The sequence below is a fragment of the Xenopus laevis genome, chromosome 6L (genome assembly GCF_017654675.1).
Source record: "Xenopus laevis strain J_2021 chromosome 6L, Xenopus_laevis_v10.1, whole genome shotgun sequence".
In the NCBI taxonomy this organism is placed as follows: Eukaryota; Metazoa; Chordata; class Amphibia; order Anura; family Pipidae; genus Xenopus; species Xenopus laevis.
In genome coordinates, this window is record NC_054381.1 from 73,364,656 (window position 1) to 73,385,679 (window position 21,024).

Sequence of the window (21,024 nt, forward strand, 5' to 3'; positions counted from 1 at the left end):
TTTTTAATTATTTCAGATAGATAAGACATGACATTGTTTAGTACAGCTAGGACTGTACTAGTCTTCAGGCATGATCAAATCACTGACTGGTACCAAACCTCCTATTTCATTCCTATAGTATTGCATTTCACGGGTAAAGACCATGAAGTAATAAAGTAAGTAAGACAGTATTCCTGTGTGAAGTATATATAACACTTAATAATATTGCAACAGTACAACTCGTTGGAAAAATGTTTTATTTTCCAGTGCTTTATTTTCTTATTTTATAAGAAATTTAAATTAAGTCTTACATATTTACGCAGATATTAAGGATTATTAAAATAATCAGTAGTTAAAACTTTTCATTATTCCAAATTTCCTATTTTTACCCTCCTCCAAAAATCTTTTACCCACACTAGAAAAAAATATATATATTTTTTTTTTTACTATCATTTGCATCAGATTTTCCAGAAACCTGTGCAGGCTATTCCATCCCTATGCAGAAAAACTTGCGTCGAATTAAGTCTGTACTTTGCATAGAAAGTTAAAAAAGTGATAAGAGTCTATTACAGGTACGTGAAACCGCAGTTCTACGGTTACAGATAAAAATTAAATTTACTTAGCAGAACATACCAATGTGGACATATAACTGGCTCTGCAGTCATCCAGGACTAAGGCCTATCCAATTCAGACAAGCATAAGGGACAAAAAACGAATCAACACTTAATTGGCTGCACATCAAATCATGCCGAAAAAAACTAAGAACTTACAAGATATGTACCACAATCTCTCTCTGAACTATAATAGTCAAACGTTGTATTTGTACCAAAATGAAAATACAGTCTCTGTAAAAATTATGGAGTTCTCATAACTGAAGTTAACGGGGAGCATGGAGCCATAACTGTTAATTTAAGTACCATTCATTCTGTAATAGAAGAGTGTACAGTCTGCACTGTGTAAAAGGCACTTCATTGTATACGAAAATAAATTAATGAATGGTAGCCAAGAGCATGAATACAATGCATACTTTAGATAAAAAAGTCTGCACAGTGAATTCTTCATTTAATTCAGAGGTTTCAGTCCATTTTGTCCAGTGGTCTCTCTTCCTTCTACCTTTCAAACTTCCAAAGCTGGTTTTTATCTGAAGGGTCACATCCCTTCATCTGTACGTCTGCCCGGCCTTCTGGTGTGCGGTATGAGCTGATACACATTCCAGAACTTGGATGATATATTGTTCCATCCTAAAGAGTAAAACACATTTTGTATAATTCTAGATGACATTATATTATATTACTGACAACTATGACTTCTCAAGCTACATTTTGAAGCCAACATTTAAGTTAACATCTACTAAAAAAACAAGTTTAGAGATTATCATCTGTACTTTGGAATGTTAACTTTTTCTCTATATTACATAACTCATTTTAGAAAGCACTATGAGGCCCTGTAGATCTTACTATTTAAAGCTAGGCAAGATTTGGCAAACAAGCAGATTTGGGCTTGTATTTGTTGGGCCACTTATGGCTGATGTAGGCATTCAGCTCTTGGGTGAAAGACTGGTCACATGATTACCCTGTGCAGTACAGTCACATACAAATTGCATACTAAATAATTGCTTGACAACATTTTATGCCTGCTCCTTTTAATGTATAATATCTGTAATCACAATTTAGATTTAGAAACATGCCATTTATGTTATACCGCTTTTACATAGTTTTTCCTTTGGCATTAGTTTTTCCTTTACACATATATTTGCAAACTGTGGTTTAGGTATCTTCCTTGGACCTCCTAACTCTGGTGCCCCTACTTGTATACAAATATACCAGTAGGTTAAATGACTTCCAAATAAAACTAAAGCATGTGTATGTAACATTTGAATGTTTGTCTGCAAACTGGCATTAGACTAAGTTGCACTACTGAAGGAACGGATACTGTATATATGACTGTACATACTCTGTAATTCCCAATGGAAATTGTAGGAGCTGTAAAAAGCCTTACTAAAAGATTATCTGGAAGAATCCATACTAAGATATGAAATACTGCACTAGAGATTTTCAGTAGATGGCGAACAGTGATCCTATGCACCTCAAACATCAAATGGAATAAAGTGAAGATGTGCTCCATAGTCAAGACTGAGATATAAAATGTATTCACCCCAGAAAGCAACAGTACATAGTCAATTAATTTATGTGATACTGTAGTAGAGATTTTCCAAATATACAATTTTTTTTTTATAATTCAGTATGCTTTTCTCTCTCAAAGTGTTATTTTGTAACTGAACATGCACTAAAGTGAATACTGTATAAACTCAAAAATATAATTTTGCCTAATGAAAAGAAATGTGATTATAAACAATTCTTCAGTATACATTAATTCAAAATTTTCAGCACTAGTAAAAGCTAACACTGCTTTCTCTAACACTTTAAACACTGTAGCAGAAGTCAGCTCTCTTCCAGCCAAGACAGGTTTGTTAATTAAAAGGCTTCTGAAACATTATTACAATAATCAAAACCGCCCGTTTATATAATGTTTATTCATACAATGTAGCTTAATGCTAATTTAAAGAAGGTAATAAAACATCACTTATTTTGCTACTTTAAAGCTTGCTTAAGTAAGATACTTTAGTTAAACCTATCTGATAAATCATTATTTAACTGGAGATAATACTTCATTCAGAGGGGATAAAGCAGAACTGAAAAATGAGAAATGACCACAAAGCTAAAATACTGCATGCGTTATTCCATATCAGTCTTTAATAAATAGACCACAAAACACCTCACAGCTCATACAATAAGTATTATTACTTACATTTCTGAATTCCCATGCAATGTTTTTAGGAACAGAGTTGCCATCCTTTGTACAATGCATCATTCCAATGTATGTCTGCTGATCAGGGACTTCTGCACATAATTCTGTGACTGAATTAAAGCGTATCTCTCGCTTTGTTGTATATTCAAAGAACTAGGGGATAGAAAATAAGACAATTTTATATAAGGCAATGCTGCAGAGAGACTTATTACAAATAGTACATTACAGACAAATTGATTTAATGTTGTCAAATTTCTTGTTGGGGCTGTAAACATTGTATTGATGTATATGGCCTGCTGTGTTAATTATGAGGTGAATAGTAAATAATACCAAGAAAAAGCCAATGCCAAACTTTCACTTGGTATAAGGAGAAGGGATGTGGAGTACACATGGACAGATAAACATTGTGAGGACATAGAACAGACTTCAGTTGAACTTCGGATTGAGAATTCAGTTTTTTGGGAAAATCTCTAAGCAGACAAGAGGCATTTTTTAAGGTGCAATATCTGTCTTATTTTTAATACATACATACTTACTGTAACTTATTGTTAACCAATCTACCAAAACAGTACACCATGATTTAGTAGGCTTCCTCTGCATATTCCTTATGGGAATTACAATTTTTTTTAATGATTTCCTTGATACTAAGTAAGCTTCACAAATCCATATTGGTGGCAAAACATTCATATTGGGCATATTTAATGTTTAAAAGTTCCTTAGCAGGCTTGAGGTATATTGATCCAAGGACCCCTTAATTCAGAAAACCCCAGATTCCAAGCATTCTGGCTAACAAGAGTCCATACCTGTAAAATATTGTGCTGGATAGAAATGCTTAATGCAAATGCTTACCTGATTGCCACCTTGCCCATGACATCCAAATAATGAGAGATGAGCTCCAGTGGGATTATGTTCTGGTGCATTGTAGTCAAGACACTCACTGCTTATACCCATGCTGCGGACCTAAAGGAAACATATGAACACTGTACTTTATATTTTACTACATAGATGGCACATTCTGAAGAGATCTTCTGAGATATGGTTCCACAATAACTGAAAAGGGCACACGAGGAAACATATATTAAAGGTATTACAAGTAAAGGTAAAATAACTTCCCCTTAGATATACGTATATATTAATATTATAGTAAACACAGCAACACACCATGAGCATGAGCCTATTAGACTATGTATACTTACTGCACCATGCCAGCCAGGCCGATCTTCTGGTATATGTAATTCAGGGAAAACCTTTTTCAAGTACCAATCAAAACTCTTGCATTGCAGTCTCTCTCGAAGTAATTTTCGCTCTGAAATGTCACCATAATTTTCCTATAATAAAAAGTTAAAACATCTAAAATATTCTTACAATACCAGCATTTTATATGAGGAAATTATGTGTGAAATGATAGGAAATTGCTAGTAAACGTATGGCAAAATGGTTAATTACAAGTATATTATACTAGTATACACAAAAATATAGGAATATACAATTCCTATAATTATACAGTATCATTTCAAAACTGAAAGTACAGCATACCATCCAGCCTTACTTTGCCATCCAGGTGGTTGGGCAAATTGGGCTTATGTTGACCTGGCCACCAGAATAAGGATGGGATCATAATAAGGGGGGGGGGAGCACTATGCAGACACATACACCTCATCACCTGCCCAATGGATTTTTAAATTTTCTAAATACATATCTGGCTGGTTTTTGGCAAGATATTAATCATGCAGTTTTAAAGGGCCAACAACTGATTTGGCAGCTAATGTTGGCACATGTATGGGCAACTTTATCCTCGCGCTGAAAACCCTGTTGTGCTAGTAACATTTAACAACGAAAACTTTTAGCGAAGTTTGAACTTATGCTTCAGCATACCTTCCGTGCAGGTGGGTTTCTGTTGTAAAAAAGTTCTTTATAGCCATCCATCCAGACTTCTGCAGCTCGGGCTGTGTTCTGCAGAAAATTTGGCCTTGCATAGGGAGCTTTCTTTGGAAATACATGTCCAACGTGGGAACATGGTTCAATCTCAAGTGTACCCCCACACTGCCAAACCTTAAAGCAAGAGAGACCAACAACATTTTCATTTTAAAACATGACTTTATAAGCATCTTAAAAGGGGTGAGTATGCATGTCTTGAGTACCAAAAATCCTACAAAAAGTTTTACATTGTATAACAAAATGTTTAGTGACACTGACCTGTTTTTAACTACCTTATACTATAGTTTACTAACACTGGGCAAATTTCTACCTAGCCAGTAACCCGTAGGAGTTTTTACTTGTTTTCTTTGCCACGGACTGGACAAAAGTTGCTCATTTGTCCAGTGTTAGTAAATGAGCTCCACTATCTGTTAGCAGTTATACAGCGTGACCACAAGCCCATTACTAAATCTGCATGTGTGCAATAGTCTATATGAGCTTCTAAAGCAAACTGCTAACTTCACCATTCCAATTTAGAAAGGTGCCACATAGGTAACAACTGTGGTTAGTGTTCCATGATAAAACAGCTCAAACATTTATTGCTACATATCAGTGTTGCTTAGGGCACTCAGGGCTGCTCCTGAGGGCACCATCTTGAAGACAATAATAAACGCAATTTGCTATTATGCTGAAAAAGGTGCCCTAAGAAACACAGAAATGCCACAGTAAATATATTTTAGCAGTTCAGTGTGCCCAAGATTCTTTTTTTAGTATTAGTGAAGAGTTGCCACTCAAAAAGTATTTGCAGCCAAAGCCCCCACAGCTGCACACAGCCCAGCTATACTTAGTGGAATGACAGCACACAAAGTGAAATAAATGTTACCCTTACATACATACCCGAAATGAAAGTTCTAGGTTTTCTCCTCCCCAAACCTCCATCCCCATATCATAGGTGCCAAGGTATTCAAAATATTTCTTGCTAACAGCAAATAGCCCTCCTGCCATGGTAGGTGATCTGCAAAACAATCAGAAATAATTTGTAATTTGTTTTATAGTTTAAGAACTGTGTGTATATATATATATATATATATATATATATATATCCATTTGCCCCATTATACAAAGTGTTAGCTACTTAATTATACACAGTATAATTAAGTAGCTAACACTCACAATATATGAATGAAACCTGTTATCCATAACATTGGGGACCTGGGGTTTTATGTATAACAGATCTTTCCATAATTTGGATCTTCATACCATAAGTCTACTAGAAAATCATGTAAACATTACACAAACCCAATAGGCTGGTTTTGCTTCGAATAAGGATTAATTATATCTTGGTTTGAATAAGGATTTAAATTCAGTGAGGAACACCACTTTAAAGGGCAAATTAATCCCAAATTTGCCTAATGAAAGAAAACATAATTCTAAGAAACTTTCCACTATACATTTATTAAAAATGTATTTGAAAAGTTATTTGCAAAAACAATTTCTATTAAAAAAGAAGCATTTGCTTTACTCCTGGTTATACATTTTTAAACAATGTTGCAAAAGTCTTAAAGTGCAAAAGTTACCCAGCAAAAGACAGGTCTGTTAATCAGCTGCCTTGTCTTACATTGTTATCAATGCCCTGAGCCACTAGGGCAGAGACTAGAAAGGGACAAGAAAACAGTACTTTCAATAGCAATACATATACAAATAACTTTTGTATAACATTTGTTAAACATATATATTGCAAAGTTGTTCAGAATTATGTTTTCTTTTATTAGGCAAAATATTTTTAGTTGACATTAACAAAATCAAGCACAATCAAGAATTCTATTGGACTTCACCTTCCCTCACAGACTATTACAAATGCATTGGCAAGCATTTAGATGATTTTACTAGACTAGTCTATTTTACTAATCCTGGCAGGGCCGGAACTAGGGGTAGGCAGAAGAGGCAAGTGCCTAGGGCGAAAAAGGTTTTGGGGCGCCAGGCACATACCTCTTCTTCCGCCGACCCTGGCAGTTCCTCCTCTTCGGCGCGTACCTGCTCTCTTCCGCCCACACACGCTTGTGCGCTTGAGTCTCCACAGCCGTAGCATCCTCTGTGTGCTTCCGTTCATGCCCGCATGCGCACATACGTGCTTCCGTGCGTGCGCACAAGTGCTTGAGGAGTGGGCGACGTAGCTGGCTGGGTTGCATAGGGCACCCAGCCGGCTTGGCCCGGCACTGAATCCTGGGATAAGCAGCCTTCAAAGGGCATGCTGTTGCAAAGTTCCTTGCTTTAGGGTAAGGTCACACTGGGCGATTTGGGGAGATTTAGTCGCCTGACGACTAATCGCCTCGTCTTTGCGGCGATCAATCGATCTTGCGCTGGCTAAAATGAAAAATCACCTGCGGCATGGCACATGCCTAAAAATATGGGGATTAGGTCTTCCATGGCCCCGCACTCTCTCCAACACATTGAAGAAGTACCTGGGTATGCATGCCAGTTTATGTGGAGTCAGGTCCCATTTAAGTAGCAGCTTGGAGTATTGTACTAAGTGATTTCCACATCTGGTGGCTTTTTTAATGCTCTGAAAGACTCGTTCCCAATCAGTGATGTCTAGTTGTAGTTGAAGTTTGCTTTCCCAATTTAGTATATGTTTGCTTTTATTTTCAGAATAACCTGACATCAAGAGCTCATACAGCAATGATACCATGCCTTTTGTATGTTTATCTTAAAGACATATGGTTTCTAGCCACGTCTTTTGTGCTAGGGGGAACTTAGCCTGTGCGGAGAGGTAGTGGCAAACTTGTAAAAACTTAAAAAGTGGTCTGTGTGGGGTAGTGCATATTGCTGCACTAAATTGGGATAAGATTGTATATGGTTATTTTGTACTAGCGAATCAATGTTCCGAATGGCCTTTTTAATAAAGTTTTGTAATGATATATTCGGTATCTCTTTTTCCGAACTGCCAATAGATTTTAGTGGGGAGAGTTAAATTTGAACAGTTTGTGCTTCCTGGTTTTTTTCCAGATTATCAATAAATCTTTGATAATCTTTGATAATCAATAAATCTTTGATGCTTCCTACTACAATAAGGGCTCTGCCATTTGGGTCACTCCACTCGTCTTTGACTACTAGGTTAAGATCAGTTTTGGCTAGGATTGCAACTCCGGCAGTTTTAGTTTGAGCAGGAGTTGGTCGTATTGTTGAATATTTAGGATTGTGGAGTTATATTGGGTCTTTTTTCCTGAAATGTGTCCCCTGTAACCAGATCAAGTCTGGTTTTTGGATTCTCGCTTCGTTCTAAAGTTTTGATCTTTTGTAATGCGTGTTAAGTCCCCTTACATTAAGTGACATACATTTCATAAACATTGTCGCTTAGGCTATGACTATTGTCCCTTTTCTGTACACGGTTACATATAAATGACATTTGAGTAAGCATTATTTGGACATTTTTAAGAAATTTAAGTGCCTTCATGATGGTTAGTAGAAAAAAGATAAAGATTAACTGTAACTTTAACTGGATAGCGTTACTATCTGGAACACATCTTGTTCCTGGTGCTGTCCAGTAACAGATTAACTCCCATTTGGGGGTGGCAGTAGCATTTGCACAGTTAAGGGCTGGGACACACTGGGCAATTTGGGGAGATTTAGTCGCCTGGCGACTAATCGCCGTGACTTTCCACGACCAATCTTCCCCGAATGCCTCCCCTCGCTCTGCGCATGGCTAAAATGAAAAATCGCCTGCGCTAATCACACGCAGCGATTCGTTTTCCGAAGTGCCCGAAGTTTCCTCGTGAGGCAACTTCGGAAAACGAATCGCCGTGTGTGATTAGCGCCGGCGACTTTTCATTTTATCCAGGCGCAGAGTGAGGGGAGGCATTCGGGGAGAAAAGTCACTGCGATTAGTCGCCAGGCGACTAAATCTCCCCAAATCGCCCAGTGTGTCCCAGCCCTAAGGCCTGTTTGTATTTGTGCTATTGTCTTTTGATAGTGTTACCCGATTCCATGGCCAAGTTAGTTCAAACACATCATAAAATAACATGAACTTTTGTGTAACTATTGGATTAAATCTTAAACACAGTCTTACAACCGACATCTTTGTAAAGGCACCTGTAAAGCATAGATTTTCCTGTTGCTCTTGTTGTGGTGATCCACAAGTGGTGCCAGTAATAGGAGTGGTTGCATTCGGAAAAGATTTATTCTCTGCTGTTCTATTGTATTCCGATTTGGGTTTGGAGATTTGCAAACCAATGTCTTCCATCTGGGATAATTCCGTGGGTCCATCTGTAGCTGTTTGTAGTCTCCCATTTGGGAGTGATTAACTTTAGTGGTTTCGTACGGATGCTTGTCGGGGTGAGCTTGTTGTAGTAAGATTCCATTCTTCCATCATTGCTGAAGCTGCCGTTGGTGATTGCACAAAATATACCTTGTTGTCCTTCAGAATTATGAGATTCGGGGGAAAGCCCCATCTGTATGGGATTTCATTGTTTCGCAGGACTGTGGTGATATGCTGAAATTCCTTTCTACGTTGTATTGTTTGTGTAGAGAGGTCTGCGAATATTTTAAGCTCTTTGTAAGGATCTGGAAGCTGTTTTGCATTACGGTGGGCCTGCTGTATTTGTTCCTTGGCCTGGTAGAAGTGTATGCGGGCGATTGTGTCTCTTGGGGCTGTCTATGCACTCTGTCAATTCGCAATAGTGAATGCTCTATTCGTGGTAATAAAGTCTTAAATCGCCATTGTAAAAACTCCTCCAGGCCATCTTGTTTAATCTCCTCCAATATGCCTCTGAAGCGTAAATTATTACACCGATTGCGGTCTTCTAGATCCTCTAGCTTAGTTTTGAGTCTGGTCACTTCGTCTTCTAGTGTGTGTGCTAGATCCACTATTGTGTTATGCGCTGTCAACTGCGACATCTTACCTTCCAGATGATCAGTGCGTTATCCAATAGTACAGAGTTCAGTCTTTAGTTCTTTTACCGCTCCCGCTAAGTCCGATTGCAGATCTGTTTGGAAGTCCAATAGTAGTTCTTTAATTGCGGGCAGCGATAATGTGGCGGCATTGTTTAGTTCTAATATCCGCGAGCCCTGTGCCTGATCTGGGCTTGTTGGGTCCGCTATTGATGCTTGCATCTTAGAACACAAGGTGCCGCCATCTTTGCTGTCTTCCGAGTGGTGGGCCATGTCTGAGGTTTTCCTGCCATAGAACTCGGTAATCTTCATTGGCTGCTTCTTTCCCTTTTTAACCATTTTGTTTGAGTGTACCTCAGCCACTCATCTCTATAAGTGAGTGTTCTTAGGGCCAATCTCCAATATATAACGCCTTATCCTGCAGGAGCTCTTACTGCACACTGCTACTCCATCAAGAACCAAGTCCCCCCCCCCCCGATTATAATGTTAGAAAAGCATTTTATTACTTTTTTGAGAAAGCACTTTAACTTGCCAAACAGATGTCATATTGTAGAAGAAAATTAAAATCATATTTAGGCAGACTGAAAATTCTTCAGATTCAAGTTTCCATATCAAACTAAAAGGCAAACTTTACATTTGACACAAAGCTTTTTTTATATATCTTAAAGAAAGCACTTTGCATATAAATGCCTGGTTAGTAATTTAACTGTATTTCACCTGTGTCCCCCATTTCAAAGTAGTTAATTAAGTCCACACCACTTAAATATGGATTAATTTTAAAGTCAGGGCTACTTAATGCATATAACATGTTTGCACTTGTTGCCAGACAGTGGAGACCAGCTATCATCTAAAGGACTTATTATAAAATAAGAGAATATATTACACTTGCTCATTAATTAGGGCCTCACTGGGGCCCCTACACTCCTGGACCCCCCTGCAATTGCAGGGTCTGCTCCCTTTTGTGGTTACGCCCCTGAATGACTAATTATAGAATCCCCCTTATGCCTACATTTTTTAGCAGATGCACAAAAGAATGCAGGCTAATCAGATAAGGTTTATCTTTTGCCAAAGAACAGTAATGTTATTAAATAGCCGTAACAGCAAAAGAATGCAGGTGAACTGCAACGTGGCAGGCTGGTGACGTTATCTTGGCAGTTTAACCAGTCAAACCTGAAAATCAGCTTCTGGGCATGGAAGCAAAACCACCTGTAGGGCCAAAAAATCTATTATTATAAATGTTTTGCCTCATAGACTTACTGCCTCTGCCTTAAATGACTTAGATACACGCCTAAATGAATGAACTCTATTAGCATGGAATTTATGCTCATTTCCATTCCTTTTAAACAGGTCAGATTCCTACTGAATTACTGTAAAGTTACATCTAAGCTCCAGATTGTAAAGGATTTGTTAAGCATTAAACAACATAAAGCAGACAGGTGAACAGTGATGCTGTGATATACTACCTTGTGGTTGCTACAGTGCCCTTCCACATAAAAGAAGTGTAAAGAGTACAATAGCTTATTTATACTGAGCTACCTGTACGATTTGCAGTAAATGTTTATGTGGCAATTCTTGGTTGCATTCAATTGACAATCTCTTTTTCACATACAAATGCAATTGTGCTAGATATGCCTGCACTTCTTTTAGAAGTCAGGATGAAACTGAAAGTCAGCAATCTTGTTGTCAGCTTCATAACAGTTTGGCTGCAAAATGGGGCCTAATGGGTTGTACCACCTCGTGCATCAAAAGAAATTTGTCGCCCATAGACTTCAATGCATTTTGGCGAATTTTTGTCAAAGCAAAACAGGTCAGATTCATCCATTACTATTCATAAAGGTTAAAGATTCCTTAGAGAGACATACTTTGAAAGAGTAACATACTAATATATTACCACCCCTAGAACTTATGTACCTTCAGTTAACAAGATGCTGTACCCTTGTTTGCCCCGTGAGAAAAGGAAAGCCCAAAATGGTGTGCTGTCAACTACTCAGGTTTAAAAATAAAAGTAGATGTTAGTCACCTGTGCTTTGATGTGCCTATACATCGTTTTTGTGATTGCTTGGTGTGCATTGAACCCAGACACTGCTGAAGAACAAGAGAATAGCCAACAAGAAGCACACATTGCAATAAGTCTTGTATATTATATATATTCGACTTCCACGCCAGGCAACAAATACAACATACGAAAGTGATAGTGACACAGAATGTGGGGACAAGTTTATTAGAGGAGGTCTATGGATTTTTAAAGCAGAGGTACACCGTTCTGTGCTCTGCCACATTTCTTCTGAGTGTTTGAATCAACAACTTTTCACATTTACTTAGGTACTCAATGGATAATGAGGTTTTAGTGGTGGACCAGCAGGCATTAAACTCTTGGATGGCTACAACATCCCACATGCCTCAAGTTGGACGGTACAGCATTTATAAATAAAACCTATTTACATTTCTTCTAGAGTGTTAACTATGTTTTACTTTGATGAAGAAAACCTTTTAAATTATTTGATTGTGCAAGCTTTAAAATTAACTATGGAGTGAGTTGTACCAAAGATATAATTAAGGGACCCTTAAGGAATGCCTTAATGCCGCAATTAAAACATACAATGTTATTACGTAATTATGTTAAATTATGTTAATAGTAGTACAAACAGGTGTACTCCCATTGCTTAATTTAAACGAGATGCGTATTACTGAGAATTCTTACTTAAAAAGGAAAAGAGTATAACAGCTGACATCCATAATAATGTTTAAATGGGATTTATACTAAATGGGTTTATACTAAAAAAAACCCCAATAAATACACATTTATATATAAAATAATAATAATCGTAAGCATCCAAAAATACATAAATTCCGAAATCTTTATCTTTGATTTTACCAGTTTTCTGCTGTACAGATATAGTAGGATTCTTCTGTTTATTTTCAGAAGAGAGTTGGACTGGTCTGGTGAGGCACCGGGAAAAACCCAGGGGCCCTGCCGACCCAGACCCGATCTAGGTCTGAAACCCTGGGGGCTGCCCTTTGTCCTCCTGCCGGCCCAGACTGCGGGCAAAGAAAAGATGTGTGAGTTGCGGTTGGTGTCTGGGGCCCGGAGGTGGTGGGCTACGAACCCCCCTCATTCAAACGCTAAATTGTATGTGGGCGTGTTAAACGTCTTCTTTGCATCATCATGCATTTTGAAAATACCATGTCAAAACTACACCCACCATAATTCCCCTGGTACAGTTTAATTGCTTCTGGATGCAGAACTTTAGGTATTGCTATAAGCCAGAATGGCTCTTAATTTAAAACTCCCAAGACTACCCACTGTTCAACACTATGACTCTCCTCCTCTGGCTGTAATGTGCCCCGTGCCTTATTCCATCACTGTGCTGTCAATCGCCTGATTCAGTTCTCTGAATGCAAGAGATCTCTAAATAGATGGGATGATACAGAGGGTATTGTGGGTTAACATTGCGCTTCCTGCCAAGCGTGATGGTATTAAGATTTGCAATGCAGGCTACTTTATACTGAGGTGACCTATAACAGTAAGGTAGGCAAAGACTGGACTACCATGGTCAGAAAATTTTGGGTAATATTGACTGAATGGGAAGATGGTAAAAAAAAAAAAATCAGCATTACAATTGGGAGGCCCCTCCCATCCCCTCCCATAGACCAGACCATCCCTCCCCTTAAAGTTATAAATGTATGCCAAGAACACCCCCACTTTGTCTAATAACAAGTTATTGAGACAATCTTGGGGAGAAGGGGCTTTTCTGGTTTTAGAATAACGTTCATGAAGGAAAGAAATGTGCTTCGAGGAGGAAGAAAGAGCCTGTAATTCTCCTACTCTGTATGCTGAGGCTATGGCTAGCAGGAACATAGTTTTGAGAGTGAGACACCAGGTAGAGATAGATTCCAGGGGTTCAAAAGGTGACATGGACAAGGATTTTAATATGAGAGGAAGGCTCCAAGTAGGGTTGCCACCTGGCCGGTGTTTTACTGGCCTGGCCAGTAAAAATGATGGCTGATCCCAATGTTATCAATAGGGAAAAAAGATAAATATATATGGGAAGGCCGGTATTTTTTTCCAGAAAAGGTGTTAACCCTAGCTCCAAGCTGGAAGTACTTTATATGCAGGAGGGCGAACTGTAAGAGCCGCCTTGAAGACCTTTTTAACCAGAGGTTCTTCGGACCAAGCCTTTCGCTATAGGGCCAAGAGAGCAGAAGCATGGACCCAAAGGGTTCTATACTGCAGGCCTTTGTCTAGACCGGAATGGAGAAACCCCAAAATTTGGGAAAGAGAAGATTCTTCCAGGGTGTCTCGACTTGTAGAGAACCAAGACAGGAAAGATTCTTATACTCTGTAGTAGGTGGAGGATGTAGAGGGTTTCCTTGCCTTGAGCAATTTCCACCACTTTCGCAGATAACGATAACCCTGCCAATCTCGTGCACTCAACCTCCAAGCATTTGGTTTGGGTGCAGTAGAGGACCTTGGCACAACAAATCCTCTCTCCTGGGAAGAGGCCAAGGAGGACTCACCGATAATCTGAGCAGCAGCGGGTACCAAGGCCTGCGTGGCCAATTTGGAACAACCAGAATCAACTTGCTGGCTTACAAGCCATGTGGTCCTTCAAGGCCAAACTATCATCAATTGGTAGGGTGGTCTTTTTAGCCTTTCAGCCTTAATGAGATCCGAGACCTCCTGGAAGAGGGAGAAAACCTGACGACTCCTTGAAGTAGTTGACAGGACCCTTTGCCCCTTCCCTCTCCTCTTCAACCCCTAGGGTCTGTCTGATTGCTTTGATCAGAGGGTAGACTAGGGATAAGTCAAAGGAGTCTTTCTCATCTGAATCAAATAGAGAGCATCAGAGAGAGCATCCAGAGAAGGGCAATCATCCACTGAGGAGTCATCCACTATACTCAAGGCAAAGGAGTGACCCCCCCCCGCAGGGTCAATTGGTACACGACCCGATGGACTCGAGGCCGACTTGCAGAAATCTCTCCAGCACTGACTGCAAAAATTTTTTGCCCTGCAATGGAGCTGCCTATGCATTCTGTAGGGGCTGAGTGAATCTCCTTGATCCCCCGTTTCCTAGAAGATCCATTCTCTGGCAAGCTAGGAGGAGAGAGAACAAAAAGGGAAAGTAAAAAAGAGAGAGACAGGGAGCAGAAGAAAAAGAGAGAGAACAAAGATAGAGGAACCTACCGAGGACAGGAGGGCATGAGCCAAGAAAAGAGCAGAGTCACCAAAGACATTGTTATGCTATGAAGAAGAATGGTGTGGCACACTAGGAGCACACGCAGAAAAGATCCAAAGCTTATCCGCAGAGAAGGAAGAAACCAGACCCGAAAAACCAAGATGGCTCCCACTCCCAAAACCAAGATGGCCACCAGACACAACGTATCGCGAGACTTGCAAGACTCACTCCGAAACAATGGATCCTCTCCTAGCGTGTGGATAAGGGAATGTGAGATGTTAAAGGAAGAATGAAGTGGCAACCTAGAATGGCCACCTCCATGTCACACCTCGTGAAAAACCAGTGCAGGACAGCTATGGCAGTAAAAACTGGAGGTGTTCTGCACAGACACCTGCCTAATCCCTAACTTTGTGAGAGAGGGAGGAAAGTGAGGCACTCTGCCGGAATTCACCTAGAGGGGCTATTCGCCAACCCAGGGAGGATAAACCAGGCAACCAAGTATGACCCAGAACGTAGGACAGAAAAAAAAGACAGATACATGTGACCAGTGAAAGCAAATGTCTGATGAGTAAATAAATATTAAAGAACTAGCTCAAATTCTGCATATACTGAAGCACTCAAGGGAAGAAGAAAAAAAAGAAATCAATCAAAACGATTTGTCAGCACTGAAATACAGTGAAAATATGGATAATTTCTTGGGACAAACAACTCCCTGGATTATATTATTGTATAAGGCTTTTGCCTTTGGTAACCCAGTGAAATACCTAGTGGCTGCCTAGTTAGCAAGAGGACTTATTGTGTACTGGCACCTTTACTCATTAGATGCTGAAGTAAATCAGCAAATTATAGGATAATTATAGTATAATTATCACTACTTAAAGGAGAACTAAAGCTTAACTGAAGACGTAGGCTAGAAATGTTGTACATTATATTTTGGGCTTACCAGTCTAAGGCAACCACAGCCCTTTAGCAGTAAATATCTGTGTCTCCAAAGATGTCCCAGTAGCTCCCCATCTTCTTTTCTGCTGATTCACTGCACATACTCTGTGCTGCCGTCATTTACTGAGCTTAGGGGCCGACTCATTATATACAGTGCACATAAAATACATTGTAATATAAGGCTGATTAGTAATTAATACATATAATTACTACATGGCAGCACAGGAACTAGTGCAACTAGCATGAGAATTTAATAATCTACCCTGTAGCATCATCTTATATTACAGGCCAACATAATTTTCTACTTAATAATTTGCATCGACCCCTAAGCTTAGCCTCGAAACAGCTGCTCAGAGCCCACTGAACATACAAGTGTCGCAAACACTTTCCAAAATGGTGACCCCCTGTGACAAGTTTGAAATCCCGGATCATTGCTGTTATTGAGAAGCTGAAACTTTAGTCTGGTGCAATAAGGTCATTATATAAAATATGGCATTTTTATCCATATTAATTTTTTAGGGATTACTTCTCCTTTAAAGGAGATTCACCTAATTATAAGCTCTATAAAGAGTTATATTTCAGAATTCAAGCAAAATGTGTTGCTGATTAAAATTAAATTTAGAAAACTTTATTCTGTTATAATCAAGATGAATTTGCCAGCAATTCCGACCCCACCACATAATATCAAAAACATGATTCTTGTGTCATGATTCATAAAAAAAAAAAGTAAGAAAACTGTTGTAGTCAAGTGGTGCCCTTAATCTTTAATTCTAGTCAGTAACATAGAAAACATGAAAGTCTATACACTGCCAGTTCTTAAAGCTATGACATGGATTATAAAATGTTACTAAGGGGACAAAATCACATAAACACCTGACCAGAGTGGACATCTTGACAAGTGAATTTAAAGTGCCATTTAAAAGGAAGTTAAAGGGATAAATTTACTACTTTTAATGTTTGAGATTTTAATCCATTTAGGATATAGCCACAATTACCAATTATATTTCTAAGAACTTTTACTTACATTTTCAATAATTTTCTATGGATTATAGAAAATCCTGCACAACTTTTTAACTTGGGTTGCCCATATCTAATTTTATTTAATGTCTGTTTTGAGTACTGGAAACTGTATTGCACTGCATACTGTAGATGGGGAACCACCAGTGCTTTGTAAACTGGAATAATTACCATTTTCAATTAACATTGAATTTATGTATTTTTAAATACATTATCTGACATTCCCTCCTTACCTTACATTAAAATACCAACACTTATATAGCACAAAAGCATTGTCAAAATGCAAGGAGACCGCTACAACTGTCCAGCACTCTACTTACTATAGCAAAAATGCAAGTACATTAGTTTGCCACAATCAGCAATTAACTTTGATAGGTCTAGTTAGCATAATGAAAGCAAATGTTTGATTTGTTGCTGTGGTTACATGCACTAGAAAAAAATAAAATTATATGCAATTTTTTTCTGCTGGACTATAACCAGTAAAGCGGATTGAGCCCTTCACATTTACTGAGCCAATTTTCACAATGTTTTTACAACATGTATTATGCATCCAATGCATTTATGAGCAACAATACAGATCTTTTTTTCAATGAGCAAAAGCTCTGTCTCAGCAATACTCGTATCTAGCATATCTAGGCCAAATAGCAAGAACCAATGACTTCTGTGACAAAGAGGGAGAGAAAAAATGTCAAGCATGCCACAAGACTAATAAGCAGAAACAATGCTGATTAAAGATTCTTAAACTAATGTTGGCTAAAACTTCTATATATATATGCAAAGCACTGCATATCTTGTCGGCGCTATACAAATAAATCATGATGATGATACAAATGCGTCATTTTATTTTATGCAGATCCGTCTATAAAATACCTTATTCTTAGCTGACAATGTTTTTGATCTAGTATATAACCAAAGTACTGTATGAAAGATCTGCCGTCAGCACATACCTGATTGGATCAATCCTGGATTTTCGCCTCTGGCGCTCTTTTTCAGGTACTGCATGCCACTGAAATGTTAGTCTCCAGTCAAAACCTCCAATCATAGGCTCCCCAGTTTGCATGTAAAATTCAAATGTGTTCCAGTCTATTGTGTCAATCACAGGGCAGACCACTGCAGTTTCATTTTCACCAATCCTTAAAGAGAGAATACACAAAGTGGTCAAACTTGATATAAGCCATACAAGGGATCTATTACCCAGAAACCTTTAAATCAAAACATGATGGAATACATTACTGATTTGCTTTTTTAGCTATAATAATATGAAAACATGTTGTACAGGTACTTTCGCTTAACTAAACTAGCTTAAATTCATGCTGACTAAAAACAATCCAATTGTTTTTTTGTTTTTTTTAACATCTATTAACAGACCTAGGGTATGGTGCCACATATTACGCAAATATCTCATATCTGGAAAACCCTAGGTCCAAGCATTTGTGATAAAATATCCAATACCTGCATTTGCAATACAATTTCATAAGATACTGGGGTTATGAGACATGAATATTTCATTCTGAGAGACAACACTGGATGTATTTCCCAAGAGCTAAACCACACTACCTAGCTATTTGTTTTTTCATGGGACAAACCAGCCATAGTTCCAGATTTTGCAGTAAACAACTTCAAGCTTGCCAGAAAGGGCTAAGTTACATTATTATGTGGACCGTTTTTAGGCATATCTGGGCAACACTAATGTGCCAAAGGATGTATGGCCAGCATTTGGAAATATTCATTTAAAACTGAAGCTGGTAGGTTTTCGAAGAATTTTAAATCAGGTTTCTTTCTATACTGTGGCATTGTGACTGTTTTGAGGACAACCATCCAACTGCTCATATTGCAAATTTGGTTTCTTTGGGCTCTGTTTTTGGACCAAATTTGGAAACATCAGGCAAAGAATTTACCACACTTTCATTAAAAATTTTAAAGAAACAGTAACATCAAAAAATAAGAGTGTTTTAAAGAAATAAAAACATAATGCAATGTTGCCCTGCACTGGTAAAACTGCTGTGTTTGCTTCAGAAACACTACTATTTATATAAATAAGCTGCTGTGTAGCAATGGGGGCAGCAATTCAAAGAAGAAAAGGCTCAGGTTACACAGTAGATAGCAGATAAGCTATTTAACCCGTGACATATAGCCTTTTTTCAATTTCCGTCATTGCTAGTACATAGCAGCTTTTTTGTATGAACTATAGTAGTGTTTCTGAAGCAAGCTTAAAGGGGACCCGTCACCCAAAAAAATTATTCAAAATCCTATTTTATCACATTATTCAAGCAAAATTAACTTTAATTACTCAATATAAATTATTTGAATCTTGTTTCCTGGGAATTCATAATTATAGCAAGCAGGCAGGAGCCATTTTGTGGGCACTGTTATTAAGGCAACCACTACCACTACATGGTTAAGAATGTGCCATTCCGAATTCAAGATTTGTGGTACTGCGCTTTCCCACATATCATGCTTGTCATTCAACTTCCTCATGAAAAGAACTAAAGAATTCGAGTATTGCAACCATTAAACAACATTACTTTTCAGGAGTCATAAAACATAGACACAATTTTACTGCTGCTGTGGAACCCGAAACTTTATACTGTAAATATCAATATGCGATCAATAAGTGATGTTAGTACATTACCTTTCCAAAAGTGGTTCCAGCCAACCGGTAACGCACTCACAGTGACAGTCTAAAAATGTGAGCACATCACCTATTGCATAAGTTGCTCCAATTATTCGGGCACGAACCAGTCCTTCACGTTTTGTGGTTCTTATCAAGCGAACCCTGTCCAAGCCACCAATATAGTCTTCAAGTTGGGATTTTAAATACACTTAAAGGAGAAAGAAATGTATTAATGTGAATGACCTTTAAATGAATATTAGCACATAAAATGAGTTGCTCCCACAAACAGATTGGTTACTGCCTGGTAACCAATCAGTGGAAAGCAAGAGAGCTGCAAAGCAGGAAGAAGTGTTCTGGCTATTATGTTACACATTCAGTCACTTCGGCCTTCACACATTACATTTTTGGCTAACTAACATTTTTTATTTTGTACAGCCTATTTACCCAGTTTTTATTTTTACACTGAACAATTCCTTTTAAGGGATCCTGTCATCAGAAAACATGTTTTTTTCAAAATGCATCAGTTAATAGTGCTACTCCAGCAGTCTTCTGCACTGAAATCCATTTCTCAAAAGAGCAAACAGATTTTTTATATTCAATTTTGAAATCTGACATGGGGCTAGACATTTTGTCAGCTGCCCCAGTCATGTGACTTGTGCCTGCACTTTAGGAGAGAAATGCTTTCTGGCAGGCTGCTGTTTTTCCTTCTCAATGGAACTGAATGTGTCTCAGTGGGACATGGGTTTTTACTATTGAGTGTTGTTCTTAGATCTACCAGGCAGCTGTTATCTTGTGTTAGGGAGCTGCTATCTGGTTACCTTCCCAATGTTCTTTTGTTTGGCTGCTGGGGGGGGGGGGGGAAGGGAGGGGGTGATAACACTCCAACTTGCAGTACAGCAGTAAAGAGTGATTGAAGCAAAAGTCACATGACTTGGGGCAGCTGGGAAATTGACAATATGTCTAGCCCCATGTCAGATTTCAAAATTAAATATAAAAAAAATCTGTTTGCTCTTTTGAGAAATTGATTTCAGTGCAGACTTCTGCTGGAGCAGCACTATTAACTGATTCATTTTTAAAAAAATGTTTTTTCCCCATGACAGTATCCCTTTAATATGACAACTTTTTTCACATGAGTGATAAATGACATCCCTGTAGTTAGCAACAATAATCTGGTCTTTTGGTGTGCTACCACCATTAATGTGGAGGTGGTCTTGTGGTAACATGGGTGTGGTTTAAAAACAGGGAGTGGTCAACACTGGTTTCCATTATCAGCCATCCACCATGAAGGCCAAAAAAATTTTGGCCCTCGGTAGCACAGAAGTTGGACAGCACTGATCTACAATGAAGTTTTGTTTTAGTTGGTGGAAAAGTTTTCACAATTAATCTAATTATGTTGAGGCAGTCGTGGAAAGCACAGAATATGAAGAAGGGACTGTATAGGATACATACTCTGTAGGGGTAATTTATGAATGCATCCACAAGTGCCAAAAGTGCAACATTTTTCTGCAGTACTAAGTTAGTGTAAAATTCTATCGGACAAGTTGAGAAGGGACAGTCAAGTTGGCAAAACAGTCAGGTTTGAAAGCCTACAATTAATTACTAAAGCAGATCTATCAGCCAATCAACATGATCTGTAAGTAACTTTTAAAGAAGAAGGAAAATCGCCCGAAAACATGGCACAATATA

The 21,024-nt window shown here is 38.4% G+C and overlaps 1 protein-coding gene across 1 annotated transcript in view; it reads right to left on the reverse strand.

Moving 5' to 3' along the window:
• Positions 1–219: 219 nt before the first annotated feature.
• Positions 220–21,024, reverse strand: part of galnt4.L (polypeptide N-acetylgalactosaminyltransferase 4 L homeolog) — a gene marked incomplete at its 5' end in the record, with an annotated part of 39,704 nt that continues 18,899 nt past the window's right edge. Inside the window, 8 exon segments of the mRNA NM_001091569.1 lie at positions 220–1,220; positions 2,788–2,940; positions 3,637–3,747; positions 3,984–4,115; positions 4,663–4,839; positions 5,602–5,719; positions 17,672–17,857; positions 19,357–19,546. Coding sequence (NP_001085038.1) covers positions 1,089–1,220; positions 2,788–2,940; positions 3,637–3,747; positions 3,984–4,115; positions 4,663–4,839; positions 5,602–5,719; positions 17,672–17,857; positions 19,357–19,546 — 1,199 coding nt within the window. The 3' untranslated portion in view covers positions 220–1,088.